This window comes from Hemitrygon akajei, chromosome 23 (genome assembly GCF_048418815.1).
Source record: "Hemitrygon akajei chromosome 23, sHemAka1.3, whole genome shotgun sequence".
Taxonomy (NCBI): domain Eukaryota; kingdom Metazoa; phylum Chordata; class Chondrichthyes; order Myliobatiformes; family Dasyatidae; genus Hemitrygon; species Hemitrygon akajei.
Window position 1 is genome coordinate 59,923,466 of NC_133146.1, and position 23,936 is coordinate 59,947,401.

Below are 23,936 nucleotides of genomic sequence, written 5' to 3' on the forward strand. Positions count from 1 at the left end.
AAATCCCTCTCAACAAGCCACCAACACACAATGAATTGCAGAATGATAGGAGGTTGAAGCTAATCACTGATAACTGAATGTAATGCCCAAAATAACATTGACACCTGACGGTAACCCTGGTAGCATAGGGGTTAGTGCATCCCTACTACAGCACGGGGCGTTGGAGTTCAAAGTTCAATTCCGACGTCATCTGTAAGGAATCTGAACATCCTCCCTGTGTAACACATGGGTTTCTCAGGGTGCTCTGGTTTACCACCCCCCCCCCCCCCCACAATCCAATAATATACTGGTTAGTATGCTAATTGGTCATGGCAAATTGTCCCGTGACTGGGATGGGGTTAAATCGGAGGTTTGCTGGGCAGCGCGTTCGAAGAGGTGGAAGGGGTTGAAGCTCTAAATATATAAAAATAAACCACAAGATTCTGATGAAGGGTATCAGCCCAAAATATTGACAGTTTAACTCTTTTCCATTGATGCCATCTTCCCTGCTGAGTTCCTCCAGTATTTTGTGTGTGTAGCCTGCTCCTCTTACGTCATTAACTGCTGGTTTGCATGAAGCACTTAGAAAGGTAATGATTTTCCCGCTGTTTGATTTACTCTGCCCAACCTGTATTTCTGAATCAACAGAATAATCTGTAGCCAAGGAAGTGTCTGATCCATTATAGTGGATGCAGTAGAGATAGAAACCGTGTTTCTGATAAAATAATGAGCAAAGTCATTTCATCAAAAGGCATAAACCTATGTGTACACTGACTTAACACAACACAATTCCTCTCCATCAATACAGTTAATTAAAGTTACTTCTTTCAACAGTTCCAGACCAAAAGCAACAAGCTGCTGGCAAAACAAAAAAAATAAATTTCCAAGTTGGAGTGGTCTTTCATTGGTTTTATTGTCATTATTATTCTATGAGTTGGCCTGCGAGAAAATCAGTCTCAGGGTTGTAAAGGGTGACATATGTGTACTTTGATAATAAATTTGCTTTGAACTTTGAAATAGCTGATCAGATTGCCAATGGTTTGCCTTCTGTCCTTGCACCAACTCTGCAGCTGAATAAAGCAGCAGAATTCTTCCATTAGTAACACTGAATACTAGGTGGAAATTAAAATTCACTGCTGTGCTGAATGTGTGAACGGAATTAATTCAGAAAATCACAGAGGGTGATCTGAGTTAACAATGCTAATAGAGACATTCATCTTCACCTTGATTGTTTATTGGAAGGGTGTACTGCTGAGAAATTTCATTTCACTCTTTGCTGGTAAAGATGTGCTGCAGTTTGTGTTAATGCCCAATAGGATTCATACTAAATATGTCAAACACAGCATCAGAATGGTTTATTCTAAGAATCCTGCATCAAGTGTTTCTGATGGGCCACACAAAACTACTGAGCATCAGAGAGAGGTGGGTGTCAGTCTTTGAAACCACGAAGGATAGCAGGAACACACACACGATGGCTATTGGAGGAGGAGAGGGGCAGGGCAACATAGGTCACTTAGATAGATGTAGAATTTCTGATGTATATTGTAGAAAGTCAGACGAGCATCCCAAAGAGAAATATAGTCTAACTTAATACTCTTACAGGAAGTTGCTTGGAGCTTGTAGACCACAACCTTGCTTCTGAGCAAGGCGATGCTATACGTCAGTATGTGGCTCGCGCATGGGAGAACCGAGCAGATAGCTCTTTCACAGTGGTCGTGCCACAACCATGGACCCTGCTGGTAAGCCTGGGCATCCTCACAGGCTGGCAGCTGAAATGGGTCAGCAATCACGCTGGTGAGATCCAGCCCATTAGAGTTCCCTTGTACTGGTATTTAACTCCCTTCTTTTAGTTTCAGTCTTGTCGGGTTTTGACCAACAGCATAGCAATGTCAATGATCCCTGCTTACCTCTGGCTCTTTTCAGGAAAGAAGACTACCATTTAGATTGACGCTGTACAGCCGCAGTGTTTATTTTGTAATAAGTTACTGCTTCCGTGCCACAGTCTCAGCACTAGCTTTCAGTCTGAGTGTTTTTGTTAACAGCCCTGTTGGCCTCACATTTACTGCTTCTCCCTTTAATTCTGCACAGTCGCAATTAAAAGTCAGTGAACTGATTATCTGCTTCAGTGTTTCTCGCTCTGCACTTGGGCCATAACTGCACATCGCTGTCAGGCTGACCTACAGGAGATCCAGACTGCTCCAGAAGCAGGGGTATACATCCTCCCTCACAACTGCTCCAATGCCTGAGTGAAACACCTCTTCTGTAGTACAGATAACTTCCATTCATTCGCTGAAGATAAAAGCATAACAGGAACCAGGTTCTGTCATCTGGTTCACTTCCAGGTCTAGAAGTTAAAGCAATAATTTGCCCTAAAGTGTTCAGTCACTGACACCAATTAAAAAATAATTAACACAAAAAGTAACATTTTTTCTAGTAAGATCCCACAACTTGTACCTTTCCTATGTCATTATCTTCTGTGATAAAAACCTCTTTATCCTTTAGATCAGCAGCACACCAGTGGAAACAGTTTCAAACTCCTGGGAGTGCACATCACACATAACCTCTCACTGTCACAGGACACATCCTACAGAGTCAAGAAAGCTCACCAGCGCCTCTATTTTCTAAGAAGGCTGAAGAGAGCTGGAATTTGTACATCTACACTCACATCGTTCTACAGACACACAGCAGAGAGCGTCCTGACAAGCTGCATCACTGCCTGGTACGGAAACCGTGCTGCAACAGATGGGGAGGCTCTACAATGGGTCATCAAAACTGCCCAATGCATCACTGCCATCAGCTACCCACCATCAAGGACATATATACAGACAGGTGCCAGAAGAAGGTCAGTGACATCATGAGGGATCCCACACACCCTGTTTGTCCCACTCCCATCAGGGAGGAGGCTATGTAGCATCCATGCCAGGACCACCAGACTCAAAAACAGTTACTTTCCCCAAGCAATAAGACTAATCAACACCTCCACCTACTCTCCACCACTATTTATTAAAATTTCCTGCATCGGATCCAGAGTAACAATTATTTCAGACAGAGTGGTCAGCAGCACTGGGGCTCCACAGGGGACTGTCCTGTCTCCCTTTCTCTTCACCATCTACACCTCAGACTTCAACTACTGCACAGAGTCTTGCCATCTTCAGAAGTTTTCTGATGACTCTGCCATAGTTGGATGCATCAGCAAGGGAGATGAGGCTGAGTACAGGGCTACGGTGGGAAACTGTCACATGGTGTGAGCAGAATCATCTGCAGCTTAATGTGAAAAAGACTAAGGAGCTGGTGGTAGACCTGAGGAGGGCTAAGGCACCGGTGACCCCTGTTTCCATCCAAGGGGTCAATGTGGACATGGTGGAGGATTACACCATGGGATACGAATTGACAATAAACTGGACTAGTCAAAGAACACTGAGGCTGTCTACAAGAAGGGTCAGAGCCGTCTCTATTTCCTGAGGAGACTGAGGTCCTTTAACATCTGCCGGACGATGCTGAGGATGTTCTACGAGTCTGTGGTGGCCAGTGCTATCATGTTTGTTGCTGTGTGCTGGGGCAGCGGGCTGAGGGTAACAGACACCAACAGAATCAACGAACTCATTCGTTAAGGCCAGTGATGTTGTGGGGGTGGAACTGGACTCTCTGACGGTGGTGTCTGAAAAGAGGATGCTGTCCGAGTTGCATGCCATCTTGGACAATGACTCCCATCCACTCCATAATGTACTGGTTAGGCACAGGAGTACATTCAGCCAGAGACTCATTCCACCAAGATATAACACTGTGTATCATAGGAAGTCATTCCTGCCTGTGGCCATCAAACTTTACAACTCCTCCCTCAGAGTGTCAGACACCCTGAGCCAATAGGCAGGTCCTGGACTTATTTCCACTTGGCATAATTAACTTATTATTATTTAATTATTTATGGTTTTATATTGATATATTTCTGCACTGTTCTTGGTTGGTGCGGCTGTAACGAAACTCAATTTCCCTCGGGATTAATAAAGTATGTCTGGCTGTCTGTCTGTCCAATTTCATTCTCCTTAAACCAGTGCACATGAAATGACATTAAACAATCTTGAACCTTGAATGTGAATTTCAAAGTTCTAGCACAGCACTTCCTCATCTCCTGAACAGAAATACTGCTTTCAAGTGCCAGCAGATCTTTGCATCATGGTCCATCCAGGTTTCTCAGAGTTGTCCTGATGCGGAGATTATGAAACCGACATCAGCTCTCCAGAGAGCATCAAGTACTCTGTACCACTGCTTCTCGGGTAGCGCACTCTGCTCTGCCCTCTAGCTGGACATTCTGGACCTCTCCTTCAAGTGACCCTGAGGCAGCTTCCCAAAGCAGACTCACTTGGAGCAAAAGCTTCATGTGGATCATGAAGGATACCCGTGCAGAACGAATGGGAAAATGAACAGTCTTCCTGTAGTCATTCAGGGGTCATAGTAAAGCTGTGTTTCAACAAGGTACAGAAACGAGAAAGGCACCAGATGTTTAATGTTATACACTTGGTGCGTTCAGTCCTGAAGAAGAGTCTCAGCCCGAAGCATAAACTGTTTACTCTATTCCATAGATGCTGCCTGACCTGCTGAGTTCCTCCAGTATTTTCAGTTAAAAATTCATATAATTTTACAGAAAACGTGCTTTCAGTATTATTTGACAAAAAAATTTAGAGATACAGCATTGAAGAGGCCCACTGATCTGCATTGCCCAGGCCCCCCCTGACAACCCTGATTTAACTGTACATGTTACTCTTGGGACAAATTACAATGACCAATTAACCCACTAACAGGTACGTCTGTGGATTGTAGGAGGAAGCTGGAGCAATCTGAGAGAACACACACATCCCACAGGGAGGGTGTACAGAGATTCCTTTCACAAGATACTGGGACTGAACCTGAACTCCGATGCCACGAGCTGCAATAGCCATTACCCTACCTTTATAGTTATCAATGATTCTAAACCAGAAGAAGAGGGCCTTTAAAGATGGTGATCGGTTGGAGCTTAAAAGAGTTCAGAAGGAACTCAGAGTACAGATAAGGGGGGCAAAGGAGCAGTATAGGAGAAAGTTAGAACAAAAGCTGCAGAAAAAAAGCATGAAGGAGGTGTGGGATGGGATGAAGATCATCACCGGATGTGGTGCAAAGCGGGGGGCAAACATAAGTGGAGATGTGGAGAAAGCGAACCAGCTGAACAACTTCTTCAATAGGTTCGACAGCACAATCTCACCCTCACTGCAGAACTCCACACCAGGCTTACTTCCCTCACAGGAAAATAGCCACTCACAGGAGACCTGGCCCACGCCCAGGTTTACGGCTGCACAGGTGGAAGGTCAACTGAGGAAGATCTGTACCAGCAAGGCGGCTGGACCGGATGGAGTTTCCCCACGATTACTGAGGGCCTGTGCGACTGAACTGGGAGAACCACTACAGCGCATCTTCAACATGAGTCTAGATCAGAGAAGAGTACCCAGACAGTGGAAAACATCTTGTATTGTCCCAGTACCGAAGAAACCACAACCAAAGGAGTTGAATGACTTCAGACCTGTTGCCTTGACGTCGCACGTGATGAAGACCATGGAGCGGCTGATAATACAGAATCTGAGGCCACAAACCAGGCACGCCCGGGATCCGCTTCAGTTTGCGTATAAGGAGAAGGTGGGAGTGGAGGATGCTATCACGTATTTGCTGCACAAATCACTCTCTCACCTAGATGGGGTCAGTTGTGCTGTGAGGATTACATTCCTTGACTTCTCTAGTGCCTTTAACACCATCCAGCCCAAGATCTTAAAGCACAAACTAACGGAGATGGGAGTAGACTCTCACATGGTGGATTGGATAGTGGACTACTTGACAGATAGACCTCAGTATGTGCGGTTGGGAGACTGTAGGTCTGACACAGTGGTCAGCAGCACAGGAGCGCCACAGGGAACCGTACTCTCTCCGGTCCTGTTCACCCTGTACACATCTGACTTCCAATATAACTCGGAGTCCTGCCATGTGCAGAAGTTCGCTGATGACACTGCCATAGTGGGGTGTGTCAGGAATGGACAGGAGGAGGAGTATAGGAAACTGATACAGGACTTTGTGATATGGTGCAACTCAAACTACCTGCGTCTCAATGTCACCAAGACCAAGGAGATGGTGGTGGACTTTAGGAGATCTAGGCCTCATATGGAGCCAGTGAACATTAATGGAGAATGTGTGGAGCAGGTTAAGACCTACAAGTATCTGGGAGTACAGTTGGACGAGAAGCTAGACTGGACTGCCAACACAGATGCCTTGTGCAGGAAGGCACAGAGTCGACTGTACTTCCTTAGAAGGTTGGCGTCATTCAATGTCTGCAGTGAGATGCTGAAGATGTTCTATAGGTCAGTTGTTGAGAGCGCCCTCTTCTTTGTGGTGGCGTGTTGGGGAGGAAGCATTAAGAAGAAGGACGCCTCACGTCTTAATAAGCTGATAAGGAAGGCGGGCTCTGTCGTGGGCAAAGTACTGGAGAGTTTAACATCGGTAGCTGAGCGAAGGGCGCTGAGTAGGCTACGGTCAATTATGGAAAACCCTGAACATCCTCTACATAGCACCATCCAGAGACAGAGAAGCAGTTTCAGCGACAGGTTACTGTCGATGCAATGCTCCTCAGACAGGATGAAGAGGTCAATACCTCCCAATGCCATTAGGCTTTACAATTCAACTGCCAGGACTTAAGAACTTTTTTAAAGCTATTATTAATGCTTTTTGAGTTAGTGATTTAGATGCATATCATATTATTACTGAGTTAAGTATTGTATGTAATGAGTTTTTGCTACAACAAGTGTATGGGACATTGGAAAAAATGTTGAATTTCCCCATGGGGATGAATAAAGTATCTATCTATCTATCTATCTATCTTTAGCACTGGGTCATATGTTATCCAATTTTGTCAATCTAATCCACGTCAAATTGTCTGTAAGTGTGGTATGGGCATAACAAAAAGGCAGTAATTGATCCATTTTCCAGGCTAAATTCTTGAAAACTTGAATGTATCTGATTGACTGTTAACACATTAATTAAAGGAACAAGTTAGGTCTGTGTTCGATATGGTATCAAAGTGACAGGCCAATATTATATTGCACCCTGTTTCAGTCTAAACCTGCTATTATATTGTTCATGTATGAATTCAAGGCAATAATTACAAGGCATAAATAACATAGTATTACTTTAGAATTCTGTTGCCAACTGCCACTTCAAAGCCAGATTTTTCTGCAGATTAATTGGTGGGTCTTCAAACTAATTGGCCTCTTCTCCATTTGAAGGATTATCGTTCATGAACATCTTGTGAGCTTGATTCCCTTTCTCTGGAATTTCTCCCAAACATTTCTTAAGCTTACATTTCAGCAATTCCTCCAACTACATTGAATTCCTTGCTACAAGGATAAGCCTATTCCATTTTGACTACTTCCAGACATTCGTTGCTCTCACTTTAGATTTGAGATTAATAATCTCTTCCTGTATGTAGTACATAACAGTGGAAATTCTGGTTTAAGCTGAGTGAATCTTGCCTCCAATATTTATTATTTTGCCCACTGTCGGTTAATAAATCTGGATACAAGGTCCAAACAGATACAAAGTGATCTCCAAACAGTTTCAGTGCTATAAATATCCCAGTAACTTTCTAATCTAAAAAAAAGCTGACAGGCAAGAGAAACGCTGAACATGTTAAGTCACTCCCTGTAATTTCAGGTTAGAATCCCAATTTCCTCTGAAAATTGTCTGCCACGACTGAATGATTCTGGAGTGAGCTTTATTTGTTTTACATCTGGAGGAGAACCAATTAATTTTCTTAAATAAATATTGAGCTTATGTGTCACAGTGTCATCCAGTGAGAGGAGAGGCATCTGAGCCAGGCTCAAAGCCGAGATTTAACCACCCTGATTGGGTGAAGCAGTCATCCCTGTGCAGCCCCAGGGTGACACCAATAAATCACACTATGAGCACAGTTGAAAATCTCCAGCTAGTTACCAACAATATGTCCAAGTCATCAATGAACTCCCAATAATACAGAACAATTGTTGGGTTTCAGGCAGATGGGGCTCATCAGCCATTATTGGCAGCTCATCTAGGAGATGAAAATCTCTGATCGCAAAGCTCCACTTTGGGGAAAGCTTTGGGAGTAAATCCCGAGGAAAATTGCAGAGCTGGAGTCCCTAAGACAGTCCTACATGTAGTTCAATGCTGACTGACAACTCCTGCAATATTGCAAGTACCAAATTGTTTCGGTCTCTGCCATTCCTTTGGATTCATCGGCTGTGTGGAGAGGGAGAGCGTGCTGCATGGGCAACATCTTGCTCTCCATACCATCGTGCCCTGGCTTGCGTATCGACTTTGACAGCTAGGACACAACATCCATAGTCAACTCCAACCAACAGAGACCGTTATCAATTGCTGTGTGTTCAAGCCCACTCCTGCTCATTTGATACGTCTGGAACCTTTCCTTCCTGTAACAAGTTCCACAAACAGGATCGCCAAACCTGCTCTGTCATTCAATATTATCATGACTGACCTGACAGCAATCTCAATGTTACCTTCCTGCCTGCCACTGGTAACATTACACTCACTTGCTTTATCAAAAATTTATTTTCTATCCTAAAGATATTCGGTCTCTGCTTCCAGCATTATTTCAGGAAGAGATCCAAACACTCATGACCTCTTAGAAAGAGAGAAAAAAAAATCACCTTACTTCTTAAGTGAACGACCCATTATTTTTAAAGAGTGACCCCTAGCTCTAAATTCTCCCACAAAAGGAAACATTCTCTCCACATAATTTCATCTGCTTTTGTAATCAATATCATTAGTGTTGTGTATTTAATATTTCAGTAATATTTGAGTTATCTTGAAAATACATTGTTTGATTAAGCATTCTCTATTGTTTACATAATGGTTATGGTTATATTTATTATGAATTGCATACATTATCACACTATCATGTGAAACATGCACACCTTACATGGAGTTAAATGCTCATTTCAGACTCCCGTGACTTCCTCTGAATTAGTTTAATGTTTTAAAGTTACAAAACATAACTTCTAGCTTCCCTAATTACTTGCTATATCTGTTTACTATCCTTTTGCAAATCATACAGCCAGACACTCTGAATACTTCACATCTCTTGCCAGTTCAATATTAAGCTTTTAACTTTTCTCCTGTTAATTTGCATTTTATGAATAGCGATGTGGCATCACTGTTTTCAAGTATCAAATGAAATGATCATAAGCCCCTTGCTGCTGCACAGATCTTGAGATCCAAAAACAGTTTTTAAAACCCTTACATCGGCCATGCTGTGCTATCGCCATGTTGAAGAAAAGAATACAAAACCTGGAGTTGAAAGATGCCAACAAAAAGCCTTCAGTAGTGTCAGAAGTGACTAGGGTGCAGAAGAGGTTTATCAGTAGGCTGCCCCGGATGAGAGGGCATGTGCTATAAGAAGAGGTTAAACAAACCTAAATCATTTTCTTTGGACTGGTGCAGATTGATGGGAGATCTGATAGAGGTTTATAACATTATGAGATAGAGTAGGCAGCCAGTATCTTTTTCCCCAGGGTGGAAATGTCTAATACCAGACAGCACACGTTTAAGGTGACAGGGGAAAGTTGAAGGAGATATAAAACCATAAGATATAGGAGCAGAAGTAGGCCATTCAACCCATTGAGTCTGCTCCGCCATTCAATCATGGGCTAATCCAATTCTTCCACTCATCCCCACTCTCCTGCTTTTACCCCAGACTCTTTGATGCCCTGGCTAATCAAGAACCTATCTATCTCTGCCATAAATACACCCAATGACTTGGCCTCTACAGCCGCTCATGGTAACAAATTCCACAGATTTACCACCCTCGGACTAAAGTAATTTCTCAGCATCTCAGTTCTAAATGGACGTCCTTGAATCCTGAAGACGTGCCCTCTTGTCCTAGAATCCCCTACCATGGGAAATAGCTTTGCCATATCTAATCTGTTCAGGCCTTTTAACATTCAGAATGTTTCTATGAGATTCCCCTCATTCTCTTGAACTCCAGGGAATACAGCCCAAGAGCTGCCAGACATTCCTCATACGGTAACCCTTTCATTACTGGAATCATTCTCGTGAATCTTCTCTGAACCCTCTCCAATGTCAGTATATCCTTTCTAAGATAAGGAGCCCAAAACTGCACACAATACTCCAAGTGTGGTCTCAGAGTGCCTTATAGAGCCTCAACATCACATCCCTGCTCTTATATTCTACACCTCTAGAAATGAAAGCCAGCATTGCATTTGCCTTCTTCACAACCAACTCCAGCTGGAGGTTAACCTTTAGGGTATCTTGCACAAGGACTCCCAAGTCCCTTTGCATCTCTGCACTTTGAATTCTCTCTCCATCTAAATAACAGTCTGCCCGTTTATTTCTTCCACCAAAGTGCACGAACATACACTTTCCAACATTGTATTTTGTTTGCCACTTTTTTGCCTATTCCCCTAAACTATCCAAGTCCCTCTGCAGGCTCTCTGTTTCCTCAACATTACCCGCTCCTCCACCTATCATTATATCATTGGCAAATTTAGCCACAAATCCATTGAAACGATTTCAAGATGGCGGCGTGACGCAGCAGCTTGCAGCGGCCACTCCGGAGCTGATATCTGTATTTGTTAAGCAGAGTGCTGTGCTCAATCCTAATTTGATGAAAAACGGACGTGGGAGCACGGAGGAACATCTGGAAATCTCCAGGAAGGCCTTCTTTGTTGCTGCTGCTGTTGTGAGGTCCGGGTCTCTGCTGAGAAGAACAGGCCCCCAGTCCTCGGGGTCGCGCTGCCGGTGGCCGTTGGCGGGGGCGTCTTAATATGCTCGGCAGAGGATGGTGCTCAGAGAGGCTGTGCCGGAGGGGATGGTCAGAGGCTCGGAGGTTTGACGGACTCAGAGTCCGCTGCGGTCAGAGCACATTCACTGTGTGCTGTGTCTGCGAGGCTGGGTTCAGCGGCGCCATGGAAGTCCATAGCGGGGGTATTCCCTTCTGCCTCCTACGTGGAAGTCCATAGCGGGGGTATTCCCTTCTACCGCCTGCATGGGATGATGAGTCTATTGGGACCCTGAGGACTTGTGGAAACTGTGTGGTGGTTTCTTTTGAACTTATAGTCTTTTAACATCTTTGGACTATTTTTACTGTGCCCATGGTCTGTTTTTTTTTAATCAATTATGCTATTGTTTGCACTGTTGTAACTATATGTTGTAACTATGTGGTTTTGTGCAGGTCTTGTAGCTTTAGTTTTTGGTCTTGTTTTTTCTGGTGGGTTTGGAGTTCCTTTCTGGGGAATGCGCTAAGATGGTAGCACGATATTAATACGCATCAGCCTCTCCGGACTCTGGATTGGGGATTGCCAAACATTATGTGGATTTTCTGGTGTAGTCTGTTTTGTCATATGCTTTTGTGATATCATTCTGGAGGAACGTTGTCTCATTTTTTAACTGCATTGCATTTGTGGTTTCTAAATGACAATACACTGAATCTGAATTAATACCGTAGTCCGAATCATCGACGTACACTGTAAAAAGCAGCGGCCCCAACACGAACCCCTGTGGAACTCCACTGGTAACCGGCAGCCAGCCAGAATAGGATTCCTTTATTCCCACTCTCTGTTTTCTGCCGACCAGCCAACGCTCCAGCCATGCTAGTAACTTCCCTGTAATTCCATGGGCTCTTATCTTGCTAAGCAGCCTCATGTGCGACACCTTTCAAAGGCCTTCTGAAAATCCAAGTACACCATGTCTACTGCATCTCCTTTGTCTACCCTGCTTGTAATTTCCTCAAAAAATTGCAGTAGGTTAGTCAGGCAGGATTTTCCTTTCAGGAAACCATGCTGACTTTGGCCTATCTTGTCATGTGCTTCCAGGTACTCCGTAATCTCATCCCTAACAATCGATTCCAAATTCCAAAGATTTGTAGGGCAAGTTTATTTTTTAAAAAGCAGTGGGTGCCTGGAATGTGCTGCTAAGGTGGTGATGGAGGCAAGTACAACAGAGGCATTTAAGAGGCTCGCGCGGGAAATGAAATTACCTGACCAGGTGCAGGGAGAAGGCATTCATTTAGTTGGGTATTTGATTATTAATTTAATTAATTTGGCATAAGGGTCTGTACTTGTGTTCTTAAATTAAATGTTATGATTATTATAAACAACTAATTACTTCCTTTATCCAATTGAATGATTTTTCATTGGTGATCTGCAATTGTTGTGTATCAGATTAACCCTTTAACACAGATGATAATTGTACCAGAGTTGAAAGATAACAACTCGATCAGTTTTCCCCCTACTGATAAAACCTTCTACACATCCACTTCTTACAATAAGACACATTCTTCACAAAGAAGCTTATCTAAGGAGTGTTTCACATCAACAAATCCTTCCTGACTTGGACTGAAGAGGCAACTAAGAGCAGAATTGATGAAGGATGCGCTAAGACTGCTTCTACAACGGGTAGTCAAAACTGCCCAATGCATCATAGGCACCAGCCTACACACCATCAAGGACATATATACAGAAAAGTGCCAGAAAAGGGCTAGTAACATCATGAAGGGCCCCACCAATTTGTCCCACTCCCATCAGGGAGGCGGCTATGTAGCTTCCACGCCAGGACCACCAACTCAAAAATAGTTACTTTCCCCAAGTAGTAAGGCTGATCAACACTTCCACCTACTACTTGATTATTTCCTGTCAGTCATCTTATGTACAACCTAGTATCACTTTATGGACATGCAATCTATGTTTATAAGCTATTCTATGTACGTACTTATGTTTTATTGTGTGTGTTATTATTATGTTCTTTGTATTTTCTGGGCTTTTTTACTGGAATGGATTCAGAGTAACAATTATTTAGTTCTCCTTACACTTGAGTACAGGAAATGACTTAAACAATCTCAATTCTTTAAACCAAATTGGTAGTAACAAGGTTTTATGAATGTAGATTTTTAAACACAGACCAGTCTTTTCTTAGAATGAGCTCACCCTTTGGTTTTCTTCAGCCCTGGTAGACTTTTTACAATCGGGATGCCAAACTGTAGAGCCTATGATTGAGAAACAAATAGAAAGTGAACATTAAACTCCACAGACCAAATGGCTAGTTCCAATGACTGAACTATATTTGCATCGTCTTATATTGCATTGATTTCCAGCATCTGCAGAATCTCGTGTTTGCACTACATTACTCAATTCAGTTTGAATTGCTACACAACAGAATAGAAAGAAAACAACATGAAACCTTATAAAACAACAAAGTGTTTAATCAAAAATGTTCACAAACTTTCCCACAGAATATGATCCTAACAATGGAGCTAAAAGTCTATTCTACTGGCATTGATGATAAACTATGGGAGGACCTGAGAAAGGTAAAATATTGTATTTATTTAAGAGCAAGAGCATCCATAAAAAACCATTTATTTCAAATAATAATTATTTTAGAATCACAGTGTTGGTACGGTGCAGGAAGGAGCTTCAGCTCATCGACTATATGAGCTAATAGTAAAGCATCCATATCCTATTAACCTACTTTTTCTCCAGAGCTTTGCAATTCATCCTCTTTTCACTGTCCATCCAGTTCCTTCTTTTAAGATATCAATTGATTCTCCTTCCACTATTCCAAAGGCAGAGAATTCCAGATCAGAGCTAATCTTTGGGTGAACTTCTTCCCCTCTGCTATCTGATTCCTGAATGAGCATTGAACTGATCAACACTGTACTTTTTGCACTACTTATTTAATTAGACACACTCACACACACACACACTACTGTAATTCAGTTTTTTGTTATTATGCATTGCAATGTACTACTGCTGCATAACAATAAATTTAATGACATATGTGTGGTGAACTACATACACCTGTCTGGACACGCCCCCTGATGACTGTTCCTGTATAAAGGTGATGGAGGTCTGAGCCCGGCCTCTCTGTCTCCAGGATGTAGTATAGTGGTCACTCACTGCTTGTTCCTTGTTCCAGTCAGTAAAAGCCGATATCTCGCCTTTACGTCTCAGAGTGAGTTACTGATGGTGCATCAATATGCCATTGATATTAAACCTGTTTCTGATTTCAAATTCTCTTTGTATCCTTCATGTAACATTTTAAATGTGTCAAGTCAGTCTTTGAACCATTTGCTAATGGGAGCAAGTTATCTTCATTAGCTTCCATGTGATACTGCACATCTTTGTCAAATGTCCCATCAATCTTTCATAGAAAGGACAGAGCCTCCAGTCTATTCTCTTGGTTGCAAACCCTCATCTGTGTAGCGGTTACCATAACGCTATTACAGCTTGGGGTGTTGAGAGTTCAGAGTTCAAATCTGACATCATCTGTAAGGAATCACTACATCCTCCCCATGGAATATATACATTTTCCTGGGTGCTCCTGTATCCTTCCACAGTCCATTGATTGATCATTGCTTGTGCGTCGAAGGAGGGAATGGGGGGGGGGGGGCTTTGAGGTTCTAATGTTCTTACTGTCACTCTTTAGGATACCCTTGCTTTGTGGATGTCTGTGAAGATCAAGAATTTCAGATTGTATATTGTATACATTCTCTGATTTTAAATGGAGCTATTGTTAGCCCCTCCTACGTAAACACTTTTGTAATGCCTTTTACACTGTAAATCCATGCTGGTATTGCTGTATTGATTCACTTGTTATTCGATATCTGTACTTCTAACTTCATTTTAAATAATTCTTTATTCCTTATAATTGTTTAATGTTTTTTTTTGCATGTCACGCCAACCACAGTAAATCCCCAACGCATGTAAATGTAAATGGCAAATAAAAGTTGCTTGTTGATCCTTGCTATTCAACTGCAATATTCTGCAAAACTTTACAATGACAGCAGCAGTCACAGACCGGCCAGTCTCACTTTCAGGTAACATTATCGTAGGTGACAAAAACTGAATGAAGGCCCATGATTTGTGTGTAACTAATCTCACTGCAGTTTCTGTGAAAACAGCTTGCCTAGAGAGGGAAAAATTATAGAACTTTCTTTAATTACTTGTTTTCTCAGGGTTTTAAACTGTTGCCTGAGAAAATGAACATTGCCAGCTGTACAATCCATGGGTTATGTGATCCTAGGCATGTAGAGAGGTAGACTATTGTTGCAACTGTGGAAGAAGAACACCTGGAGCATCTGCTGCAAAACACAAGCTCCTGAACCATGCTAATTGTGCTTGGTTTCAAGTAGAACAGGGGTTCCCAACCTTTATTATACCATGAACTCCTACCATTAACCAAGGGGTCTGTGGACCCCATGTAGGGAACGCCTTAAGTAGAAGTTTGACTTGCAACCAAACCTTGTCCCACATTTGAACTGAAACTAATCTGTCCAATGTCAGAAGGGAGGTTCAGTTACGGTGGACCAAATTCAATCATCATCAAAATTATACAATTCAAAGTGCAGGTTTTTGTAATTATGTTCCAAATGAGAGGTTTTGTCATTCAATGTCTGTAGTGAGATGCTGAAGATGTTCTATAGGTCAGTTGTGGAGAGCGCCCTCTTCTTTGTGGTGGCGTGTTGGGGAGGAAGCATTAAGAAGAGGGACGCCTCACGTCTTAATAAGCTGGTAAGGAAGGCGGGCTCTGTCGTGGGCAAAGTACTGGAGAGTTTAACATCGGTAGCTGAGCGAAGGGCGCTGAGTAGGCTACGGTCAATTATGGAAAACTCTGAACATCCTCTACATAGCACCATCCAGAGACAGAGAAGCAGTTTCAGCGACAGGTTACTATCGATGCAATGCTCCTCAGACAGGATGAAGAGGTCAATACTCCCCAATGCCATTAGGCTTTACAATTCAACCGCCAGGACTTAAGAACTTTTTAAAAGCTATTATTAATGCTTTTTGAGATAGTGATTTAGATGCATATCATATTTTTTACTGAGTTAAGTATTGTATGTAATTAGTTTTGCTACAACAAGTGTATGGGACATTGGAAAAAAAGTTGAATTTCCCCATGGGGATGAATAAAGTATCTATCTATCTATCTATCTATCTATCTAACTGAAATGACAACCATATCTCATCTGTGCACCGTACATGTACAATGACGTTCACTGACTGAGAGGGAGATGGAGTGACACACACGGTACAGTATATTGTTATACACATACTCTATAACCCCAACATTAATTTGGAGTATATGTGTGATGTGTAAAGATGCCGTGATGGCAGAGAACTACAAACTGCCCTGTCTTCCCATGTGAAGCTAGATTCACCTGCTGGAAGGTAGTTAGTTAGGTAGGGATTTACAGGTGCTTGTGATGTAGGAGTGCTTGTGGAGTTCACGTGAATCAAGAGAATCATAAGATATTCAGTGCCAATACAAAGTGTTTACCTCCACCCCCTTAGAAGCTTTCATGTTTTATTGTTTTACAACAGGGAATCACAATGGATTTAACTTGGCTTTTTCAACACTGATAACAGAAAATAACTCTTTCATGTCAAAGTGAAAACAGATCTCTGCAAAGTGATCTAAATTAATCACAAATAGAAAGCACAAAATAAGTATTCATCCCCTTTAATATGACACAGCAAATCATCACTGGTGCAGCCAATTGGTTTTAGAAGTCACGTAATTATTTAAATGGAGATCACCTGCGTGCAGTCAAGGTGTTTCAATTAATTGTAGTAAAAATACACATGGATCTGGAAGGTCCAACTGCTGGTGAGTCAGTATCCTGGCAAAAACTACACCATGAAGACAAAATAAAACTCCAAACAACTCTGTGAAAAGGTGATTGAAAAGCACAAGCCAGGAGATGGATACAAGAAAATTTCCAAGTCACTGAATATCCTTTGGAGTACAGTTAAGTCTATCATCAAGAAATGGAATTTAAAAAATCTGCCTAGAGCAGGCCATCCTCAAAAACTGAGTGACTGTGCAAGAAGGGGATTAGTGAGGGAGGCCACCAAGAATCCCTGGACAACTCTGGATAAGTTACAAGCTTCAGTAGCTGAGATGGGCGAGACTGTGAATACAATAACTGTTGCCCGGGTGCTTCACCAGTCGCAGCTTCATGGGCGAGTGGCAAAGAGAAAGCCACTGTTGAGAAAAACTCACATGAAATCTCGGCTAGAGTTTGCCAGAAAGCATATGGGAGAGAGACTCTAAAGTCAGCTGGAAAAAGGTTCTATGATCTGATGAAACCAAAATTAAGCTCTTCAATTGAGCCATCAGATTAAATGCTATTTTTGGTATAAACCAAACACAGCACATCATCCAAAACACACCATCCATACTGTGAAGCATGGTGGTGGCTGCATCATGCTGTGGTGCTACTGTGTTAGCAGTGTTCAGTTGGACTCTGTCTGCTATATGCTGTGATATGTCTGTTCTAAAGATGCTCAGCACTGTCACTGAGCGACTGGGGGAATCGAATACTTATCGTTCATGCAGTTGCTGAAATCTGCATCTACAAGTGAGCTGCTGGAGGAACTGAGTGGGTCAGGCAGCATCTGGAGAGGAGAAACGTTTCATGTTGAGACCCTCCATCTGCACTGAAAGAGTAGAGGAGGGACAGCCAGTACAAAGTGTGGAAATAAGCACCTAAAATTCTCCATTTTCCCATTTCTAATCTTGAACAAAATAAACACTTCAATATTTTGAAAGAAGATGCAGCTTACCTTGCAGGTACATTTCTTCCCCTTCTGTGAACATCTGATTGCATTTGCTGCATCGTGCACAGCTCGGGTGATAATGTTTGTCTCCTGCCTAGACCCAAAGAAAAAGGCTGTTACTATTGTGCACCAGAGAACAGCACTGCACGAATCAAATCCTACAGTGGTCTTGAACAATCACAAAGATACAAACTTGGAAAGTTAAGAAGTGAGAGTTTCCAATTAGATTCAGACAATGATCCTAAGATTAGTGCTTCCAGTTCTCAAACTGAATTCTGTAGTTACAGAGAACATTCTCCAAAGGGCATAAATGGGGGCAGTGTTTTGGACACTGCACAAAGTTGTAAGTTCAAAGAGACAAGATACTTAAAACTACATTCTGAACTGTGAAACTTGGAGATCTTCCACATTTCAGCTCCTTGGAAACAAAAGGAACAATGCTCTTTAATTGTCCTCCTTAACTCACTAGTTGCCTTGGTAACCAATGAGGTGACAGGAATAAATTTCTAATGCAAGCCAAGTTGCAATCTGTCACATTAGTAAACACCAACTCTTCCTAAGCTTTCGGTGCTGCTGTGTAGAGTAATGTAGTGTGTAGAATGGTTATCAGGATAACTCGAGCTATATAGATCTCAGAGTGCATTGTTTAGAACAAAATTCACAATCCAAGTGTGCTTTAGACACAATTTTTAAATATGTCAATGTACAGAGTTACACATTTGGAAATGGGGTTAACACCTGGAACGTGTAACCAAGGTGCTGAGAATAAGAATATGAAAAAAAAAATCAGAAAAAATCCTAGAAATACCTGGTAACAAATCACAAAAGCAAGAAATTCTGCAGATACTGAAAAACCAAAGCAACTCACACAAAATGCTGGAGGAATTCAGCAGGTCAAGAAGGAAATGAATATAAACAGTTGATGTCTCTGGCTGGGAAAGGAAGGAGAAAGATGCCAGAATAAAAAGATTGGGGGAAGGGAAGGTGACAGGTCAGGCCAGGTGAGTAGGAAGGGTAAAATGCTGGAGAAATAATCTGATGGGAGAGGAGAGTGGGCCATGGGAGAAGGGGCTCTGGGGGAAATGATAGGCAGGTGACAGGAAGAGGCAAGAGGCCAGAGAAAAAGAAGAAAGAGGGAGTTTTAAAAAAAAATAACCTTTGTTCATGCTGTTAGGTTGGAGGCTATCAGACGGAATACGAGGTGTTGCTGGTTGGGCAGCATATGTGATGAGAGAAAAAGAGTCCCTTTCATCAACCTGAAATGTGAAGTGTGTTTCTCCCTCCACAGAGCCTGCTGAGCATCTCTGACATTCTCTGTTTGCAGATTCTGGGATCTAGAGCAAGAACAACACGTGAGGTGCTGGAGCAACACGGCAATTCTGGCTGCATCTGCGGACAGAAATGGACGGGCAATGTTTCAAAATGAGACCTTTCTTCTGTAATGAGAGACAGAGGGGAGATAACCAATAGAAAAGGGTGACAGGAAGGGGCACAGGAACAGACCCAATCACTCCGTGTGGATGTCCTACCTATCAGTGCCCATTGTGCAGTGTCATTACACTTATTTACATACACCACACTCATTTATTTTTATTTATTTAGAGATACAGTGAAGTAATGGCCCTTCCAGTCCTTCGACCTGCACCACCCAGCAACCCACCTATTTAACCCTAGCCTAATCCTAGGACAATTTACAACGACTGAACTGGTATGTAACTGGTACAAGAAGTGGACCAGCCTCACTGCCAGAGATGCAAAAGGTTTGACTGCTGACAGATCGCAGAGGAAGGAAGTGGTCACTGAGGCTCTGGCAGAGTATGGCACGATGATGATGAAACTGGTATGTCTTTGGACTGGGAGGAAACCAGAGCACCCGGAGTAAACACACAGGGTCATAGGAAGGAGCGCACAAACCTCTCACAGAGAAAATTGAACTCTGAACTCCAGTGCCCCGAGCTGTAACAGCATCTCGCTAACCGCTACACAACTTTGGCACCTTTCCCTTTATACGACAAAGGCTGAGACTAGTTTAACAATAGTTACATGTATACAATTGTGTGGCAAATTATTTTCCAATTTCTGTAATGTTGCTGGCGTTGTTTGAGTCAGTCCAGGGACTCCCAACCTGGGGTCTGTGGACCTCTCAGTTAATGGTAAGGGTTCACAGTATTTTTTTAGTACTACCCCGTATTAATGCCGCTCTAGAGTCATTTGGAGTATTAATTCTTAAATCTCTTCAGTATTGCTCTGAGTCAATTATTCAACAACTGTGGGACCCCCTCCACAGCTACATTCAAACTCACAATCATGGCAATTAAATTTGAATTGGATTGATTTGAATAGAACCTGACTAAATTTCTCAGCTACACTTACGCAATAATTCTTGGAAAAAGAAAATTTGCACAAACTTTTTGCTTAATCGATTGTCTCACTTGCCAAGTCACGTCAGTAAGTCATCCAAATCCCTTTCCTTTACACCATTCATTATAATGTTGGTTTTCCAAGCCCCACTCCCTCCAGCTTTAAGGTGGCTTTCCACCTTCCTTGCCAGGTTTGCTTGAACCTGACACTGAGCCATCTCAAGTCCCTTGCAACCCGTCAACTGCCGGCTTACAGGAAAACTTGCACACGTATACTTCACAGCAAGACCTGATAGGCCAGTGATGACTTGCTTCCATTGTACCTATTGACTGGTCTCCAAGAGGAAGGTGTCTATGTTTGACTGGTCTCTCTCAATGCTGCCAGAGTCCTGAGTCCAGGGCAAGGTTTAAATCGATTTGCAGTTTGCGAATTGGGCTCTGCAGTTCATATTATACATATTTCTGATTATTCCTTTTTTATTGCTATCTTGTGCAATTTTAATCGGGGTGGACTGGCTCTGTGGCCTTCATCAACAAATGACACAGCACTAAACTGAACTGACCTGAACTAAACTGAACATTCCTAGACTGTTTTAATGATTCTGTGGTTTGATGTTTTACATTGTGTTTCTCACTCATTTTTTTGCCGTTTGCACAATTTGTTCTTTCTTTTGCACATCGGCTGTTTGATGTTTTCTTTGAATGGGTTCTACAGTTTTCTTTGTTTCATGGATGTCTGTGGGAAGATTGTCAGGGTTGTATACTGCACACATACTTTGATAATAAGTGCACGTTGAATCTTTGATTTCATTTCAGGCCAGATAAGAATGAGAGGTGAATCGAAGTCCGATCATGTTTCACCTCACAAAATGTCCAAACTGAAATGCTCCAATTTGCAGAGCACCATCTGATTCATTCTCATCGGTACACAATGTATATTGGAAATGAATTCATAATCATGAGCAAATGGCTACATAACTTTGATTGGCTTTATTGAAGTTTAGCTTTATTTATTACATTAAAACAATGAAGTATGTCAATTGTGTCAAAGACCATCACAGTCTGCAGATTGTGCTGGGGGTAGCCAGCAAGTGTTGCCATGCTTCCTGTGCCCACAATTCACTAACCTTAGCACTAACTAATCTTTCGACAGTGGGAGGAAACCAGGGGAAACTCTCATGATCGGGGGAGAATGGATGAATTCCTTATAGACAGCGGCAGAAATGGAATCCCGCTCAGGGGTTGCTGGCGCTGTAAAGTGTTACGCTAACTGCTACTGTACACTCGTGATCGGGGAGAATGGATGAACTCCTTATAGACAGCGGCAGAAATGGAATCCCGCTCAGGGGTTGCTGGCGCTGTAAAGTGTTACGCTAACTGCTACTGTACACTCGTGATCGGGGAGAACGGACAAACGCCTTACAGATGGCGGCGGCAATCAAACCCTGCTCAGACTTGCTGGCACTGTAAAGCATTACGCTAACCGCTATTGTATGGTTAACAAATGCAGTCTTCTTGTTATTTATCACTGACCATGTGGCCATGCTACAAGTGGATTTAGTTGACGGTCTGTGGTAAAATAGATTATTGTTACCACCTTTTCTGAGAAACAAAATTGGCGGCTTTGCTCAATGCATCAGATGGTCATAATTGTCCACTGAGGCAGGAGGGCTGAGTCTTTGGATGAAGAGAAAGGAGAACATTGATAAGGACTAACCCACTTGCTGGTTGAATGTTTTCCAGACCCATTGAGCCACAGCAGATCCCAGCAAATAAGCAAAATGAAGACATATGGCAGACGGCCAGTCATGTCAATGTGCTACCCTCCAACACTGCCTGCTAAACAGTCTGAATCTTCAGGGAAAGGAGGGAGTTGCATTGTGCAGCTGTAGTTTACTCGCCCACCCCCTCACTCAGGGTGCGGCAGGGGTTGTTAACAACTGTGAAATAACAACCACAATAGTGTTTTACCAGAACATTTTAGGCCAAATCACTACCTGTACAGTTCTTCATCAGAAATGCCCGTAAATAGGTGCCATTGCACCTTCCCCAAGCAGTAAGGCCTCCAGCCACCAACTCTACCAGTACTTTATTATTTCCCGTCATTCACCATGTGTCACTTCATGGAAGTACAAACAATCTATACAGAAGCCATCTTAAGTAATTATATTTATTGTGTTTTATTATTACTGTGTTCTTTATCGTTTGTGAGTTTGTTGTGCTGTATCAGATCCAGAGTTATAATTATTTCATTCACCTCACACTTTGTACAGGAAATGACATTCAACAGGAATGTTTGCAATTCTGAGTAGATATTACCACAACGTTGGTTTTGTGTTGTACAGTTCCAAGAGAACCACTGGGAATGGCATTGCTCAGGTCAATGTGATTGGGATTAATATATCTGCAATATTGTAATGCAGAAGTCAGAAATCTGCTGGCAATTAGATTTGCCGCCCCACTCTGCCTCTGTTGGACTCATTACAGAGCCTCACGTGAAGCTGGATGTGTTTTTCACCTGTTCCCTTCAGTTTGAAAAAGATCAAAGTCTGTAAGCTTTTACTACAACCTTTATGTTTTCTATTTATTAATAGTACCGGTAGTTAAATGTGTTAAGTAAATGTGGTTTTAACAATAAATTTCTAAATGTCTGATTACCAAAGACATTTTAAAGCAATTCAATTGCTTTGACCTTGTCAGAAGGTTTCAGGATGAGTTAGCAGAGACCTACTGTGCTGTGCAAAAGTCTGAGGCACGTACAGTATGTATAGCAAGGGTGCTTAAGGTTTTTGCACAATATTGTAGTTTCTGTCCTTCCAGTTACCAAATAACACAATACAACTGAGCTAATATAAAGCTATGCATTCTTATTTCTGTTTCCCACCCACCTTCCTATTTTAACCAGTGTACGGTGTTGTGCAAAAGGTTTAGGCACCCAAGTGCCGGAGACTTTTGTGCAGAACTGTAGTAGTGAGGTGACCTACACGTGCTGATTATTGCAAGAAACAATTGACTTCAGGATGGGGAAACCAGGTGTCCATGAGCCAGTTCTCATCGGGGATCACAAGTGCAGAGGGTCAGAAACTTCAAATCCCTTGGTGTCATTTCAGAAGATCTGTCCTGGGCCTGGCACATAAATGCCATTTTGCAGAAAGGACCCCCACCACCCAGGACATGTTTATTTTTCTCTGCTGCCATCAGGATGAAGGTACAGGAGCCTCAGGACTCACTCCACCAAGGTTCAAGAACGGTTATTATTCATCAACCATCAGGCTTTTGAACCACAGGGGATAACTTCACATCTTCACTTGCCCCATCACTGAAATGTTTCCACTACCTACCGACTCATTTTCAAGGACTTTTCCTCTCATGCTATCGATATTTATTATTTATTTTATTTACAATAGTGATGATTATTTATTTATTTTTGCATCTGCACAGTGTGTCTCTTTTGCTCACTGGTTGCATGCCCAAGTTGGTGCCGTCTTTCACTGTTTCTATTCGGGTTAATATTCTATTATGGGTTTATGGAGTATGCCCACAAGAAAATGAATCTCAGGGTTGTATATGGTGACAGATATGTACTTTGATAATAAATATATTTTCAGGTTTGAAGAGTTAACAAGCCATGGTCATTCGAATGAGGTTTGGAGCTCAGTTTAAACCATGGTTTGCCAAAGGCTGGTGTAGCTGCTGCTAAGTGTGGGTGCTAAGGGTATGGCTTGGGCCGCATTAAGCATGGATGGGGTTATTGCGTAATGAGACACAAGACTGCGGATGTTGGAACCTTGAGCAACACAAACTCAGCAGCATCTATGAAGGCAAATGTTTTGAAATGAGACCCTCCAGATGAACATTCAGCTCGAATCAAAACCGACTGTCCATTTCCCTCCAGAGACACTGCCTGACTCATTGAATTCCTCCATTTCAACATTCACCATACTGCCCAACC

General features: G+C 42.4%; 1 protein-coding gene across 13 annotated transcripts in view; it reads right to left on the reverse strand.

The window, feature by feature from the left end:
* ablim1b (actin binding LIM protein 1b) overlaps nt 1–23,936 on the reverse strand; it is a 428,496-nt gene that overhangs the window by 112,094 nt on the left and 292,466 nt on the right. For all 13 annotated transcript variants that reach the window (XM_073027825.1, XM_073027813.1, XM_073027823.1 and 10 more), the window contains exons 7-8: nt 17,631–17,718; nt 12,990–13,048 (exon numbers count right to left, since the gene is read on the reverse strand). In XM_073027825.1, the coding sequence (XP_072883926.1) occupies nt 12,990–13,048; nt 17,631–17,718 (147 nt within the window). The remainder of the gene's footprint in view (nt 1–12,989; nt 13,049–17,630; nt 17,719–23,936) is intronic.